Consider the following 17,633-nt stretch of genomic DNA (forward strand, 5'->3'; position numbering starts at 1 on the left):
TACTTGGACGCGAACAACAGGAGAGAAGGTTGATTGCCAGATGCCTGACTCCTCTCTGAATCCCGGGAGCCTGGCACACATCAGGGCCCGCTGAATGAATGAATGAATGGATGACGAACCTGTAAACATTGTGACATCCATAGGAAAAGACCTCCAGAGATCAGCTAATCCGCCCCCCCCTTTGCACCACCCAGAATGTCTAATGAGGCCAGAGAGGTAAACTCTACCATAACCACCGCCATCAAAAAAAACATCTATTATTAGTCTTTTTGCACTTAATGACATCCAACAACTCAACAATCTAAAGACATACAGACCACAAGACATGCAAACATGCAGAACATACACTGACATCCAAAAATATGAAACAAAGCCCCTAGGTGGGGTATACACGTGGAGCGCCAAATGAGAATCAGATGCAATATGCTCTTCCTTTAATGTAGGACACTGGAATAAGGCCCAACTTCTCAACAGGCGTGAACTGGGTTAAAGGCAATCTAAGACAGATTGCTCTACCCCAAAGGATCGGACATAAAGCTGTGGGGGCCATGAGCTCTTCCACCACTGAAGACTTGCCCCCAAAATGTAATCATTACCCCAAGGAGGACATTAGAAAGCCTACGTTTAGCTACAATTGCAGAATTAAGATGAGGCTGATGATTCGTGCTCTGGTGGCTTGTCCACGGTTTTACCGAACCCCTCTTTCCAGGGGGGCTCAGAGTGTGGAACAGACCACAGCGCCTTCCCCAGGCCTTGGTGAACCTCGGATGCTTTGGAGGGGAAGGCGGGCTGCGGCCGTTGGACGGAGGCAGGCCTCGGGGAGGTGGGACGCAGCCTACAGCTGGTGGGCCAGGTCCCGGCTCACCCCAGGGGCCTCGTTCGGGGGTCAAACGCCTCTTGAGCGGCAGCAGCGACGGAGGCACCGACCCGGGCCCACCCGCCCGCCCGGGCGCCCCGGCCGCCGCCCCGTACTCACTCCCACTCCTTGCGCCGCGCCTGCGGGGTGCTCTGCATCTTGTGCGCCTCGTGGGCCTTGATGATGTCGCGCTGCTCGATGAGGCCCCCGCGCCGCCGCTTCATCACCTCGGGGCTCACCGGGAGGAAGGGGCCGGCGCCCGCGTCCAGGGCCGCCCCGCCCTCCCAGCCCGCGCCCTCGCCCTCCTGCACCGGGAAGAAGCTGTCGAGGCCGAGGCCGAGGCCGGCGGCGCGCGGGGAGGCCGGCAGCACGCCCACCTCGTCCGAGGCGTCGGCCTCGAGCAGGGAGCACTGCTGGGGCCTCCATGCCTCCTCCTCTGGCAGGGCCAGGACGTGGCGGCGGCGGCCCGCGGCCCAGGGCTCAGGGCTCCCGGCCGCGGCGGGGCAGGGGGCGGGCTCGGGCAGCCTGCGGCCTGGGCTCGGTCCACGCATCTCGGGCACCATCCCAGGACATTGCTCTGCGCGGGGTGGGGGAGGGGAGCACGAGAGAAAGAGAGAAAAGCGAGAGGTTAATGACGTCAAAGCTTGGGGCTGCCCCACAGCTGCGTCCCAGGTCCCAGGTCCCAGGTCCCAGGTCCCAGGTCCCAGGTCCGGCCCAGAAACTGGCTCACAGCAGACACCCCGCAAATGATCGCTGAGCTCAGGAGCATCCGCTGTGGACCAGGCTGAGCGCCAAGTGCTGAGTATCCAAAGCTAAGTAAAATGGACTTGATTTTTGCCCCATGAACTTCACAGTCCGGTGCAGAAGACAGAGGTTAAACAAATGATTGGATGCAACGTCATGGATGGCTCCCGCTACCGCTACAGGAGAGGAGAACTCCAAAGGCTATTGTTCTGGGCCCCAGCCGCAGACACCTTGGCTGGCTGTTCTCTCCCAGTTCTCTCCCATTCGGGTGAAAGAATCTTTCTTACCCATTCCTCAGCGTCCTGACTCCTCTGGAGAAATGCCACCCACCACCTGCTGCCCTGATTCTCGCACTCTCTCCCCAGGACCAGCCACAGGCTGCCTATCTTTGAGAACTGGGACCCCTGTATAGGCCCCTGCCTCCTTTCCTAATGCGTGCATCCAGCGCAGGATCTGGGAAACAAGTGTGGAATCAAGTGCCTCTGCTAGCGTCCTTGAGCCTCATTTCCCTTTCCATGCCAAGGAGGATGTGGCCAGATTTCCCCGTGAAAGACACACTCATTCAGTCAATACTGAGAGCTTACCATGTGCCAGGCACTGTGCCAGGCACGGGGTACACTGCAATGAGCTGGATTCAGTCCACATCCTCCTCATGGGAGAAACAGGAAAAACATCAGTTCTGACCATGCAACACGATAGGCTGTGATTGAGGTAGGCCCCATTGCTGTGTGAGCTTACAGTAGGGGCACCAAAGCCCATCTGGGGGCTGGAAGGGCTTTGTGGAGGAGATGAGTATTATGCTGCATTTATTTAAGCAGTGCTTGCCAGGTGAGGAAATGGAGCAGATTATGGACAAAAGGAAGAGCATGTGCAGAGAGGATCTGGGGGACTAAAGAATCCAAAACAGTTCCCATGGCAAGTCTGAGGTCTGGGGGACAGACTGTCCAATGTGAGAGGGCCCAAACCTACCACCCTTTTGAGATATCTGCTCACTGTCTCTCTTCCAGCCAAGACTCCAACACCTGAATCCCTGGCCTCCTCCCCACCCACGTTCCAAACCACACCCCTAGTGACCACAAGTGGCACACACATGCCCCCTTGGCACTGAGCAGTGTCACATGCTCAGAGAAACCCTTGCATCCAGATCACTCAATCGGTGCTTCATGAGCACCCGCTATGCACTGGGGTCTGTGCCAGGTGCCCAGGGGAGGCATCTTCCCAGAATGCTACCCTCCAGATGCCACCACTGGCCCCCCTGGTCTGAACTGAAAGTCATTACAGCAAAGAATACTCAAATGGGTAGGAATCTTAATGGTATAGCCATGACATTTCATAGGTGAGGAAGCTGAGGTACAGAGATGTAGACAGTTGCCCAGGGCCACACCACCACTCAAAGTCAGAGCTGGGAGACAGCTCAGGTTTCAAATCCTGGCTTATGATTTTTTCCATTATACTGACCACACTATCACTATCACATGAAGCAGAATAATAGATGCCTCTCCCAGCCCCCTCCACATCACACCAAGATAGCAGGTGGACAAGAAAAAGCCAGAATGATCTTTCTGGGTATGTAACAAAGCCCCATGTGAACACTGAATAGATCGTGACTTCCCTGGAAAACAGGTCATTCAAAATCCTCCTCATTTGTCCCCTCCTGTATTTCTAGCACCTGGCCTGGTCTTCCCAGCCCTACCCACACCACACCCCAAAGCGTCAGTGATGCTGGGCTGGAGGCTCTGGGGACACACTGGTCAGTGCTAGGTATGCAGCCACCAAGCCTGGGTCAAAGGAGCAGAGGAAGGAAGTTAAAGGTCCAGGATAAGCTTGGTAGGGAGGAGAAATGAAGGGAAAAATACATTTCCAAATCTGCAAACAGTTGGGTGGGTCCCTAGAAAGAGTGATTCATGTTCTTCACGTTGTCATTCTGTCTCAACTCTGCTTGATGGATTTTAAATTTATCCTTCATTCCTACGATGTTTAAATGTCTCTCCCTCACCACACACATGCACGCACCCGTCCCCGGGGTGCTCCCACTCCCTCCACAGGCTTCAGCACTACCAGAAACTCAAGCACGCTCGGGTTCTCCCAGCCGCAGCCTCCTTTCCCTCGTGCTCCTCCATGGCCGAGGCTCCCGGGCCACTGTCCCGGCTCTCACCGGGCCACCAGGACCTGGCTCCTGGCCTCTGCTTGCTGGCCCAGCCAGCTCTCGCTCTCCTCCCTGGATTTCCCCTTCCCAGACACTTTGCCAATCTGAATCACATCTTTGCCAAAATTACAGCACAATAATATGCACTGCAGAGCTCTGCTTCAACAGAATCAATTTTACGAATATCAAAACATGAAATTATCTCATCTTTCCTTTAAGAATTCCTGTTAAACAACCCTTCTATTATTGATATAAATGTTCATCAGGGGAATCTGTCGCCCCCACTGCCTGCCAAGCCGGCCAGTCCCCAGGTCTGGCTATCATCAAACTGAGACAACATCTTCTATCTTAAGCAATTTAGACGAAACAGAGTCTACATATTCCAAGGAAGGACACTTGAATCTACTCTATAGTTAGCCTTCCTCCTGCCCAGCCCCCAAATTCTGGCATTCCTTGAAGTCCTTGATATCAGGGATTTTGGCTTATCTTTCTATATCCAGCACTCAATCTTGAGGTCAACACATAGTGGGCTGTTGTGGTGGTCATTAGTAGGGTTTGCCAAATAGTCTGGTCATCCCCCACCCTGGGCACATAGTAGGATGCACTTCGTGGCCTCCTGTGGTCCAGTGGCGTCATGTGAACATTTCGGCCAGTGAGTTGTGAGTAGAGTGCTATGTGTCCCTTTGAAGCTAAGCATTTAAATGCAGTGTGAGATCTCTAGATCTAGAGGAGCTGGCAAATCCTTCTGTAAAAAAACCAGATAATATTTCAGATGTTGTAGGCCATGTGATTTTTTGTTGCAAGTACTCAAATTCTGTTGTTATAACATGAAAACACTCAGACAATATGCAAATAAATGTGTGTGACCGTGTTCTGGTAAAACTTTATAAACTTGTGTGAACCTTTTTTTTTTTTATTGGAGTTCAATTTGCCAACATATAGCATAACACCCAGTGCTCATCCCATCAAGTGCCCCCCTCAGTGCCCGTCACCCAGTCACCCCCACCCCCGCCCACCTCCCTTTCCACGACCCCTTATTCATTTCCCAGAGTTAGGAGTCTCTCATGTTCTGTCTCCCTCTCTGATATTTCTCACTCATTTTCTCTCCTTTCCCCTTTATTCCCTTTCACTATTTTTTATATTCCCCAAATGAATGAGACCATATAATGTTTGTCCTTCTCTGATTGACTTATTTCACTGTGTGAACTTTGCTTTTGTAAATGCATCTCTCAGACTCCATCATTATTACTCAGTCTATGTCCATGGGTCAGGTTCTGCAGCAGTAGGCCAAAAGAGGAAATGGAAACCCATAAAATAGAATCAAGGGTGGACATACCAAATTAGAAGCTTCCTAAAAAAATCAAGAAATAAAATAACAAAATAAAATAAAATAAAATAAAATAAAATAAAATAAAATAAAATAAGAAGCTTCCTGAGGGCCAAGTTGCTATCCTATGGCCCTCACCCCTAGTCCCTAATTGAAGGAAAACAGGCCTTGTGGCTCTGAGATACTGGCCCAAAAATTAGCTAATGAAATCTCCAAGGGCACCTGTCTTTTTCCTTTAACCCTTACTTTCTACCAACCTCTCTTCTTATTCTTTATTGCTATTTTTGGCTAATGGGCAGGGGATGGGATTTTTTAATTACAGGTGTCCTGAGGAGGGAAAATTACTTATTTGAAACCCAGCAGCCCCATTGAGAACTCTTTCCTTGTTTGCCAGTCCACATGGAGCAGCAGGGTAAGGAAATCTTTACTCCTCTTACCCTCCCAGAGTTGGAACTAAGATCTGCCTCCACAGGAATATTTTGTCATTTGTGCGATCCTTCTCTCTTTACCCTATCAAGAGTGTTAAGTTTTATTCTATTTTTGATTGCTTAAGAAATAATGGCCCATGCATCCTGTTGGCTTGTCTGTACCTCTTAGGCCCAGGAGGGGAGTCCACTGTACCAAGGACATGTATCCTCTCATTGGGTTCCTGCCCTTCTGACTCCCACCCCTTCACTGCTCATTTTCTCATTCCTCCAGATTATGTGCATCCTTCAGTCACCTTCTGAAAAGTAGATATATCAGGAAGTCAACAAAGCTTATGCTCTTGTGAGTGTACCATCTTCATATCTTGAAAGTCTTGAGTTCAGCAAGGAAGAGGAAGTCTCCATTGTATACATTGCCAAGTATCATGGGCTGGGAGATAGGTGGTGAGTGGAAATGGGACTAAAAGGTAAGTGGTGGCCCTGACGCTCTCCTGGCTCTGCTCCCTCTGCCTGCCCTGCACAAGAAGAGAGCAGAAGGGTTCCCATCCCCGACTGTTGGAAATGAAAAATCACAAAAGGAAACTGTTTTTAAAATATGATACTACACAACTTAGATGCCATGCTGAGTCCTCCTCTAAAAAGGATTCTCTAGAGAAGAGGACTCATAGAGTTCATAGGTTTTCTGTCCAGCAAAGGGGAAGGCAAAGAATGACCCTATTCAGATCCTCACCCACCTGTTCAGAGAGGAGACATTCCTGGCACAGAAATATTTATCCAGGGATTTTTCTTTTCTGAGTTAGCTCACTAGCCAACCACAAGGGAGGAACAAAATTATTTTTATTTGCTGTGGCCTCCTAAGGCTGTGGTTCTCAAGCTTTATTGTACATCGGAATCATCTACACTGCTGGTTTTCTAAAATGCAGATTCCTGGGACCTCCCTCCAGAGATTCTCATATGATAGATCTTGGGTGCACTCAGGAATCTGTAGTTTTAACAAGCATCTCCTCCCCCAATCATGTCTTAAGAAACACTGTCCTAAAAGCACCATATAGTTACAAGAGGTTGTGCTAAGTTGGTAAGTGGTGTCATCCTGGATGAAATGCAATAATAAAGGCCCTTAGGACAGTGTCCCTCTCACCCATCCTCAGTCTGTATCTACATACCCAGAGGAGTTCCTTGACCCACCCCCACTCCTTGCAAAACTCCATCCTCCCCTAGACTGGCATCAGTTTTTGCCCATCCCACATTCTTCTCCATATGTCTATGTTGTTATGGTGACTGTTCAAGGATGGGCTAATGTCCAACTGCAATTTGACAGGCTGGTGCATTTTGAATGTAAACCAAGACCCAAGGAAAACACTCTGCTTCAAATATGGAGTAATCACCAAGTCCACCAGAGTCCCTGTGGAGGAGTCAAAAGATCCCATGATCTGGTGTCAGAATCTCTGGGTTCGGTTCTTCCACTTGTTAGTCAAGTAACCTTTGGCAATACGCTTCTCTTCTCTGGGTCAATTTCCTCGCCTGAACAATACGGATAAAAATACAACCTGCCCTATAGAAATCTGTGGTGGGAATCAAATAGGAGAGCATCTGGGAAAGAACCTGCAGACTGTTAAGTCATATAAATATGGGGGGGGGGGGGGAAGAGAAGAGATTAAAGCCTGCACGCTGGAGCCAGGCTGCCTGGGTATGAATCTAAGCTTCCCTCTCACCAACTGAATCCATGAGCAAATCATATAGCCTTCCATTATTCATCTGGAGAAGGGTCAGTAAGAGTAGATACTACATAAGGCTGTTGTGAGAAGTGAATATAGAAGCATAAAACAGTATGTGATAAATGCCCAGTAAATATTAGCTGTCATTTTTATTATGTAAAATGTCTTATTTTTTAACTAAATAATGCTAGTAACCAACCTCAACATACCTGGGGCTTAAGAAAGTCAAGGTTTCTTTCTTTGTCAAATCTCCATATAATAATACAAACTGGCCTGGAATATGGGAAAGATGGGCTCTGCTCCACTCAGGGACCTAGGTTTATCTCATTCAAGTGGCTCTGTTATCCCCTAAGGATGGCAAATTTCTTCCTTTCAGGCCAGATAGTAAATATTTCAGACTTTGTAGGCCATGAGGTCTCAGTGGCAACTATTCAGCTCTGTCCTTGTAGTATAAAAGTGCCATAGATAATACATTTTTTTTAAAAATGGATGTGGGCAGCCAGACGGCTCAGCGGTTTAGCACCGCCTTCAGCCCAGGGCCTAATCCTGGGGACCCGGGATCGAGTCCGCATCGGGCTCCTTGCCTGCTTCTCCCTCTGCCTGTTATCTCTGCCTCTGTGTGTGTGTGTGTGTGTCTCATGAACGAATAAAATCTTTTTAAAAAATGAATGTGGCTGTGTTTCAATAAAACTTTATTTACAAAAGCTGGCAGCTGACACCCAGACTTAGAGCCTCAGAGTCCTCCACTAGACTTTTTGTCCCTAGCCTGGAGAGCCTGGAGACAAAGAAAAAAAGCTTGGAGGACCTTACAAGAGGTATAGAGGCCAGACCTATAAGTGGTGTGTAGCACTTACACCATATTTCATTAGCCAGAACTCTGTGACCCACTTAACTGAAGGAAGGCAGAAATATAGTCTACCTGTGTGCAAAGTAGAGAAGAAAACCAATAATAATAATCACTAACAATCCCCATTACACTATTACTATTTGTATTGTGATATAACCACAAAAATAAATACAAAGGTAAATATTTACAAATATATCAAATACATTGAATATTGGCCAGTCTAATGACATGTTAATGAATTGCTAAAAATTAGCCACATTACAATGTGTACAGAGATAGATAAACAAATTTATTAAAAGAAAAAGGAGAGGGGCACCTGGGTGGCTCAGGGGTTGAGTGTTTGCCTTTCGCTCAGGTTGTGATTCCAGGGTCCTGGGATTGAGTCCTACAGGGAGCCTGCTTCTCTCTCTGCCTATGTCTCGGCCTCTGTGTGTCTCTCATGAATTAATAAATAAAATCTTTAAAAAACGAAAAAGGAGAAACCCTAAACATGACAATCAATTCACCAAAGGATCTGATGATTTGGAAAGCAAGACCTCAAAACTGTAAAATGTGGGTGGGTCCTAATGAATTACAGAGAGGGCTCACATCACAGACATATCTCTACAGTCTCTTGATTATGACTCCTCCTCGCACACACTAGCCTTTTAGCTACATGAAGGCAGAAACCACACTCGCTTTATTCACCACTGTATCCCTAGCACCCAGCCCTGATAGGCACTGAGTAAATATTTATGAAAGGAAAGAATACATAGGAGGAGAGAGAGAGCAGGGGCAGGAAGCAGAGAGAAAAGACGTCGCTCTGCAGTTTTCCCATACTATAATTTTGTTATTGTGGTAAATTAGTCCCCTTTAAGAGTTACCTTCCATAGAAATCCAAGAACACTTGAGTGGATAGAAGTGGTTTTAAGGGGCCGTTACTTGCAACTTTCCAATTTGCTTAAATAGTCATCTTTATTATTCTGCTTTAGAAGCTGCTTCAAGCCTCCACAGGCTCTGCCTGCCTTAAAGAAGGGGAAAAAAACTATTTAATAAGGAAAGGGGCCTTAAAACATGACTGTGCAGAAATCATCAGAGAAAGAGACAAGAGATTCATTTAATAAGCATTTACTGAGCACCTACTATGTATTGGGGATGGAGAAAAGCACTGGAAACTTTATGAGACCACAACAAGAGCCCAGGAAGAAACCCAAGGGGTTAGGTCCAGTAAAGTTCATTTGTTGTTGCTGTTGTTGAGCTTCATTTTAGCACAGTAACTTTTTAATGTAAAGCAAGAATTACTTCTATAAGACACTTTGAGATTACTTGAGCATTTGTGACTTTTCTTCTTCTCTTACTCCTTCCACCTCCCTAAAGCACCCAGACAAATATAACAGACAAATATAAACAGACAAATATAAAAAGAGAGGTATAATGGGACACTTGAGTGCCTCAGTGGTTGAGCGTCTGCCTTTGGCTCAGGGCATAATCCCAGGACTCTGGAATCAAGTCCCACATCGGGTTTCCTGCATGAAGCCTGCTTCTCCCTCTGCCTATGTCTCTGTCTCTGTCTCTCTCTCTGTCTGTCTCTTATGAATAAATAAAATCTTTTAAAAAAATAAAAATAAAAAAGAGAGGTATACTTTTCCTGAGGACCCAAAGGGGAGTAGAAAACGAAGAACAGAATACCACTCCTCAGAGAGTCTCTGGAAGAAAAGCTCACCAGGAATCAGTAACAGTTGCAGCTGGAGATAAAACAAATGCCTCCACTCCTTGGACTTGCAGAAACAGAGTGGAGGTCCCACAGCTGCCTGACTGGGAACAAAGGTGGCCCAGTGGGCAAACATCTGGGAGACCATAGGTACGCCCAGAAAGGTCCAAACCACTGCAGCATTAGGCTCAGAAAACAGAGTGCTGCAGAAACTTCTCCAAGAGCCTCTTTTCCATCAAAACATTTCTCAAGTATCAGTCCCAGGAGCACCAAGGATCTCCAACTAGAGCCTGATAATATTCTTCCCACCCACACAGACCCAGATTACTTGAATTGATTCCCTTGGAAGCCCTGTTTTAAAGAGTAAGCTACTGCCGCAGTAAAGTAATGAGGGGGAGACAGCAGTGTTGGTGCCTGCAGCCAGGTGGAATCTCCTCTCTGCTCGGGGTCCTGATACCAGTGCAGGCTTTCAAAGGCACCAGCACAGCAGCCCCCCTTCTCTGCAGCTCTCAGCAAGGAATGCTGTTAGAAGTGCCACATAAAGAAACAGGTACAAAGCCCTGAGCCTGGCATTCAGGGCCTCTACAATGTGGCCCCAGGAAGAAGGACAAGCCTATAATCCGAGGGCTTTGCATTTTTAACCAGCCAGGAGCCTTGGTGGTGGTGGCCGTCCATCTGTCGGCCAGTACTGGCAACTGCTGGGAGTCAAATCCAGATGTCAGATCTGTCTCAGAGCCCAGCCTCTGTCCAGCCACCTTTTCAGCCGTGATCCAAGACATGGAAGTTACAAAGAAGCTTGCCACCAAGTGGAAAGATGACAACTTGTGAGCTGTGGAAATGGAAGAAGGACATACTGATGCCTCCAAAGCATATCTGGTCTGAAAGTTTTTAGATTCTTTTAGACTCTTTTCTTCATCTCACCCTCATCTCTGTACTCTCTGTTCATTTTTATGCATTTTCTTTCTGGTCATTTATTGTGTATTTCACCACATAATTACAAATAATGATATTATAATTAACCTGTGTAAGCCAAGAATTCATTGAGAACAAAATCTGCATTTCCAGGGATAATATGACCTGAAGGATTTTTTGCTCAATAAACACACACAGAGTACAATGTGCGCAATCCTAGGTATGCAAACTCAGACTGGTCTCCCTGGAGTTGGGCAATATGACACAGAGTACTTAGAAGATTAGACCAACAATTACAACCCAATTGAAAGTGCCGCATACCTCCAACAAGCTAGAAAGAAAACTCGAAGAAAACATTATGGTCACATCTTTAGGACCCTTCCATTCCCTACCCTTGGGCCATATCTAGACACTCTGGTCGATGGGCTCCATCTAGCTCCAGGGTGGATTCTAATTAGATTAAGCCAGTCAGGATAATCTCATCCTTTAACTAATGGTTAATTAAGAAGAGGACACATGACCCATTTAAGGCCAGTAAAGTATGAGGTAAAACTTACTGGGGTTTTTAAGAAAATTCTCCCAACTTTTAAAGGAAGCTGTTAAGGGAACTTTCTCTGGACACTGTCCTACACAGACATAAATGGTGGAACTGCTGCCACCACCCCACCACCAACCTAAGGATGAAACTGCCACATGCAGGAAAAAAGGGCCAAAAGAATCCCAGGCAATGGAGATAAAACCACCCCACCTCTGTACCACTAGCAATATGAGGCAATACAGCTCCTGATGGCTGAAGTCCATTTATTTGAGTTACATTTTCTGTTACTTCCATCCCAAAGCATACTAATTGCAGAAGCCCCCACATCCTCCATACAATAAGAGTTACTACTCCACAAACCCACAAAACCATTTAATTGTTTGGGTTACATCTGGGGGAAAGTCTCCTTGCACTCTTCTATGGTTTTTTTTTTTTTTTTTGGTTGTAATTCATCTTTTTTAATTATTCATGAAAGGCACACAGAGAGAGAGGCAGAGACACAGGCAAAGGGAGAAGCAGGCTCCATGCAAGGAGCCGGACGTGGGATTCAATGCAGGGACTCCAGGATCACGCCCCAGGCCGAAGGCAAGCACCAAACCACTTAGCCACCCAGGTGTCCCTAATTCATCTTTTAAACATAGACACTGGGACTTGCATAAAATTCTTGAAGATTCTAAGAACCATTTATTGTGGATTCTTAGAATCCTTTGTATAATGGGGTAATGACTCAACCCAAATGGAATCAAGTTAAATTCAATTGAGTGAGCAGTAAGTTTTAAGTAGAGAAGGAAACACTGCAATTGGATTACATGGAAAAGATCTTATTGCAATTAAAGACAGTATAAAAAGATTTAGTGGTCATAGTAAACACTACCACCACCATCATCATCATCAAAAAATAATAGCTTATATTGAATTTTTATTTTATGCTAGATATGTGCCTTTCATACAATAAAACTGAAGAATTTGTGTAATTCTTGAAAAAAAATCTTATGAAACAACTATTATTATTATTATCTCAGTTTTACAAATGAGAAAACTGAGACTTAAACGGGTTATCCCCAATGTTAGGATCACACCATCATGAAGCAGTAGAGCATCTGATCCATGTCTGACTGACTTTGTGCTGTCACCACTACACCACATTGGGTGCTAATAACAGTAGTACTATGACAATAATAATAGGAAGGATAACTTTCACTTGTTGAGCTCAGACTCAGAACCAGAAATTCATGTTTATTAACCACCCTAGAAGATAAATATTATTACTATTCTCATTTAATAATGGAAACTTACTCAAGGTCACCCAGTTAGTAAACACTGAATCTAGATCTCAGTATCTCATTCCTCACCCAATTGTCTCTCTGGAAAGCTGTATTTTGAAAGTGGATGGGGGATCTCAAATGGTCCTATTCCTTGGATACAAGACCATTTGTGTGTTTCTTTTCTTTTTCTTTTCTTCTTCTTTTTTTTTTTTTTTTTTTTTTTGAAGATCTGTGTGTTTTAGTGACGGTGTGTACCATGTACATATATGTGTAGGGGGTAATAAGTCCCACATATTTGTGACAGATTCTACCCACAGGCCTGGCTTTGTGTCTTTACGAGGTCTGTGCAGAAGATGAAGAGCCATGGTCAGTGGCACTCTCTAAATAAGCACAGCACTGCACAGAGGTAGAGCATGCTCCTGCCTTGGCACATTGTCTCAGGCCTCCCCAGGCAGCACCATCCAGGATGATCATAGGACTGCCCAGACTTATAGAAAAGGAGGAGTGACATTGAGATCATGTCATCACCTGACAAGAATCAAGGCACTGATTTGCTCTGAAATGAAACAAGGAGGAAACAAAATAAGTCTTGGGATCTTTCCACCTCCTTTCCTGGTCCCTGGACTCTCTCTTGCCACCTTACACCTGTACCCTCCAACTACCAGGGTCCTTACGCTGCCCTCTGGCTGTTGCCAAATTCCTGCCTGTCACCATAATGTTCTAAAAAAAAATGATTATGGCAAATTGTATCCAAAAATTAAAACTGCTCTGAAAAAATTTCTTTCTGATTTGCAAAGTTTTATATAGACAGAATGTCTCATATAGTGACCTGTGCTAGAAAAAATAGAATTCTATGTAACTGGGAGGCATCAGAAAGGCTGATAGTAGACCAGGTAGTCACCATACATGCTCCAAGGTATTTCTTTCTTTTTTTTTTCCTTTTTTTTTTTTTTTTTTTTGCTCCAAGATATTTCATCCTGTCTTTCTTCTACCTCTTTTTCCCACTCCACACTTAAGTTCCCCCAACACCAAAGCTCTCAGTTGAGATGAAATCAAAATCACCTAAATGCATTAGCAGGTTCTAAGGTGCCAGTGCTCCAGAGAGGTGGGTAAGTACTTTGACAGCCAGGCAGTGATAACAGGAAGAGAGGCAAGAGTGGAGCCTCTGCTTGTCGCCCTGTATGAGAATGTCCTGATACTGTGAAAACAGAGGGCTGCCCCTTCCATCCAACTATTTTTTCCATGCATTTTAGTCTGATTTCTCCTATATAAAATCAGTGCCTTTTCACTGGGGCTAGCTGAACTCTGGAAAATATGGAAGTTCTGTGGCAAGAAGTCCTTCCTTATCACATAAATTATAATTATATATTACCATATTACCTCTTTTTGGACCAAGCACCATACTGAAGGCTTTACAAGCTTTCTAGGTAATCTTCTCAGCAGTCTTTAATTTTTTTTATTTTTTTTTTTTTAGTGAACTGAATCTTTCACTCATTATCCAATCACTTATTTATTCAACACACTTATGGTGAGCACCTATTACATGCCAACCATTGCACTAACATTAGGGCCAAAACAGACCCATAGACAAATGCTGACAGGCTACTGTGATAAGTGCTCAAATGGAACCAAAAAATAAGGTGCTTTGGGAGTCCATAGAGGGCACTGGAGAGTTAGACAGATTGCTTGAAGGATAGGATATTTAAGCTGAGAATGTACATTATGTAAGAATAGGCCTGGCAGAGAGGGTGGGAGTTGGGGTGAGTTGCAATTTAAACAGCATGGTCCGGGAGGCCTCATTGAGAAAGTGACATTGAACGTGATAGATCATATCAACAAGAGAAAAAAACCAAGAACCATATGATCCTCTCAATAGATGCAGAGAAAGCATTTGACAAAATACAGCATCCATTCCTGATCAAAACTCTTCAGAGTGTAGGGATAGAGGGAACATTCCTCAGCATCTTAAAAGTCATCTACGAAAAGCCCACAGCAAATACCATTCTCAATGGGGAAGCACTGGGAGCCTTTCCCCTAAGATCAGGAACGAGACAGGGATGTCTACTCTCACCACTGCTATTCAACATAGTACTGGAAGCCCTAGCCTCAGCAATCAGACAACAAAAAGACATTAAAGGCATTCAAATTGGCAAAAAAAAAAAAAAAAAAAGTCAAACTCTCCCTCTTCGCAGATGACATGATACTGTACGTAGAAAACCCAAAAGACTCCAACCTTAGACTGCTAGAACTCATACAGCAATTTGGCAATGTGGCAGGATACAAAATCAATGCCCAGAAATCAGTGGCATTTCTATACAGTAACAATGAGACTGAAGAAAGAGAAATTAAGGAATCAATCCCATTCACAATTGCACCCAAAAGCATAAGATACCTAGGAATAAACCTAACCAAAGAGGTAAAAGATCTATACCCTAAAAACTACAGAACACTTCTGAAAGAAATTGAGTAAGACACAAAGAGATGGAAAAATGTTCCATGCTCATGGATTGGAAGAATTAGTATTGTGAAAATGTCAATGCTACCCAGGGCAATTTACACATTCAATGCAATCCCTATCAAAATACCATGGACTTTCTTCAGAGAGTTGGAACAAATAATCTTAAGATTTGTGTGGGATCAGAAAAGACCCTGAATAGCCAGGGAAATATTGTAAAAGAAAACCAGAGCCAGGGGAATCACAATGCCAGATTTCAAGTTGTACTACAAAGCTGTGATCATCAAGACAGTGTGGTACTGGCACAAAAACAGGCACATAGATCAATGGACAGAATAGAGAACCCAGAAATGAGCCCTCAACTCTATGGTCAACTAATATTTGACAAAGCAGCAGAGACTATCCACTGGAAAAAAAGGACAGTCTCTTAAAAAAATGGTGCTGGAAAAATTGGACAGCCACGTGCAGAGGAATGAAATGAGACCATTCTCTTACACCATACACAAAGATAAACCCAAAATGGATGAAAGATCTAAATTTGAGACAAGAATCCATCAAAATCCTAGAGGAGAACACAGGCAACACCCTTTTTTGAACTTGGCCACAGCAACTTCTTGCAAAATATATCTATGAAGGCAAGGGAAACAAAAGCAAAAATGAACTATTGGTATTTAATCAAGGTAAAAAGCTTCTGGACAGCAAAAGAAACAGCCAACAAAAGTAGAAGACAACCTACAGAATGGGAGAAGATATTTGCAAATGCCATATCAGATAAAGGGCTAGATTCCAAGATCTATAAAGAACTTATTAAACTCAACAGCAAAGAAACAATCAAATCATGAACTGGACAAAAGACATTAATAGAAATTTCACCAAAGACGACATCCACATGGCCAACAAGCACATGAGAAATGCTCCGCATCACTTGCCATCAGGGGAATACAAATCAAAACCACAAGATAACATCTCATACCAGTGAGAATGGTGAAAATTAACAAGAGGGGAAACAACAAATGTTGGAGAGGATGTGGAGGAAGGGGAACCCTCTTGCACTGTTGGTGGGAATGTGAACTGGTGCAGCCACTCTGGAAAACTGTGTGGAGGTTCCTCAAAGAGTTAAAAATAGAGCTACCCTATGACCCAGCAATTGCACTGCTGGGGATTTACCCCAAAGATACAGTGAAAAACTGAGACACCTGCATCCCAATATTTATAGTAGCAGTGTCCACAATAGCCAAACTGTGGAAGGAGCCTCGATGTCCATAAAAAGATGAATAGATAAAGAAGCTGTGGTCTATATATGCAATGGAATATTACTCAGCCATAGAAACGACGAATACCCACCGTTTGCTTCACTGTAGATGGAACTGGAGGGTATTATGCTGAGTGAAGCAAGTCAATCAGAGAAGGACAAACATATGGTTTCATTCATTCGGGGAATATAAAAAATAGTGAAGGGGATTAAAGGGAAAAGGAGAGAAAATGAGTGGGAAATATCAGTGACAAAACATGAGAGACTCCTAACTCTGGGAAATGAACAAGGGGTAGTGGAAGGGGAGGTGGGCGGGGAGATGGGGTGACTGGGTGATGGGCACTGAGGAGGGCACTTGATGAGATGAGCACTGGGTGTTATACTATATGTTGGCAAATCGAACTCCAATAAATAAATAAATAAATATATAAATATATATATGAAAACAGTATGGAGGTTTCTCAAAAAATTAAAAATAGTACTACCGTATGCTCCAACAATCTTTTTTTTTTTTTGTATATTTTTATTGGAGTTCAAGAATATACCAAAAATATACCAAATATTTTTGGTATAAAAAATATACCAAATAAATAAATAAAAAGAGAAAGTGACAGTTGAGCCTGATGCCCTGCCCCAGTATAAGGCCAAGTAACCTCCAAGAAAGAAGGGGTGGAGACAACATATTAGTTAACTATGCCTGGCTGGCTCAGTCAGTAGAGCATGAAGCTCTTGATCTTGGAGTAGTGAGTTTGAGCCCCACACTGGGTGTAGAGACTGCTTTAAAAAATCTATTTATTTTTTAAAAAAGAATGACAAATCATGAGTTAACTAGAAAACCTCTGATTAGAACTAAGGAAAAACATGGATTTGTAAAAATCAAGTTGTTTTCCATTAATGTGGCTAGGGACACAGATATCAAACAAGCTTCTGGAAATTAAGGATAGGTACATTTTTATAACCTGAGTTTTGTGGCCATGCAAATTCAAATCTGCTTCATAACGTATCGCCAAAAAGCAATGAGATATAGCATAGAAATACGGTAGATATGATTCCATATTATTTATCTGGATCATCTGAACTATTCATTCTTTGGAATACTAGGACTAAAATTCAGCAGTGAAGGTTTTAACTATTCAAGGCCCTGTCTTAGGACTCCACCTGTAATTTGTGTAGTCTTAATGTGGGTTACCATGGCATTGATTGTCTTAGCTTCATCCTAGGCAATGATATATATAAAATCATGATCTGATATGCTAATTATATTTTCACTATTTTTTTCAGTTTTTTAAAAAGACTTTATTTTTCAGAGCAGTTTTAGGTTCAAAGAAAAATTGAGAGAAAAGCACAGAGAGTTCCCATATACTTCCTGTCCTCACACATCCACCATCTTCCTCCATTGTCAACAACCCCTACCAGAGTGGTAGGTACATTTGTTACAACTGATGAACCTGCACTGACACA

General features: G+C 44.2%; 1 protein-coding gene across 7 annotated transcripts in view; it reads right to left on the bottom strand.

Annotated features, from left to right (window-relative positions):
• The window catches only part of CACNA1E (calcium voltage-gated channel subunit alpha1 E), a 493,362-nt gene that overhangs the window by 380,701 nt on the left and 95,028 nt on the right, over positions 1-17,633 (bottom strand). For all 7 annotated transcript variants that reach the window (XM_072733249.1, XM_072733244.1, XM_072733250.1 and 4 more), the window contains exon 2: positions 977-1,433. In XM_072733249.1, coding sequence (XP_072589350.1) covers positions 977-1,419 — 443 coding nt within the window. In that variant the 5' untranslated portion in view covers positions 1,420-1,433. The remainder of the gene's footprint in view (positions 1-976; positions 1,434-17,633) is intronic.

Source organism: Vulpes vulpes, chromosome 13 (assembly GCF_048418805.1).
Source record: "Vulpes vulpes isolate BD-2025 chromosome 13, VulVul3, whole genome shotgun sequence".
NCBI classification, from domain to species: Eukaryota; Metazoa; Chordata; class Mammalia; order Carnivora; family Canidae; genus Vulpes; species Vulpes vulpes.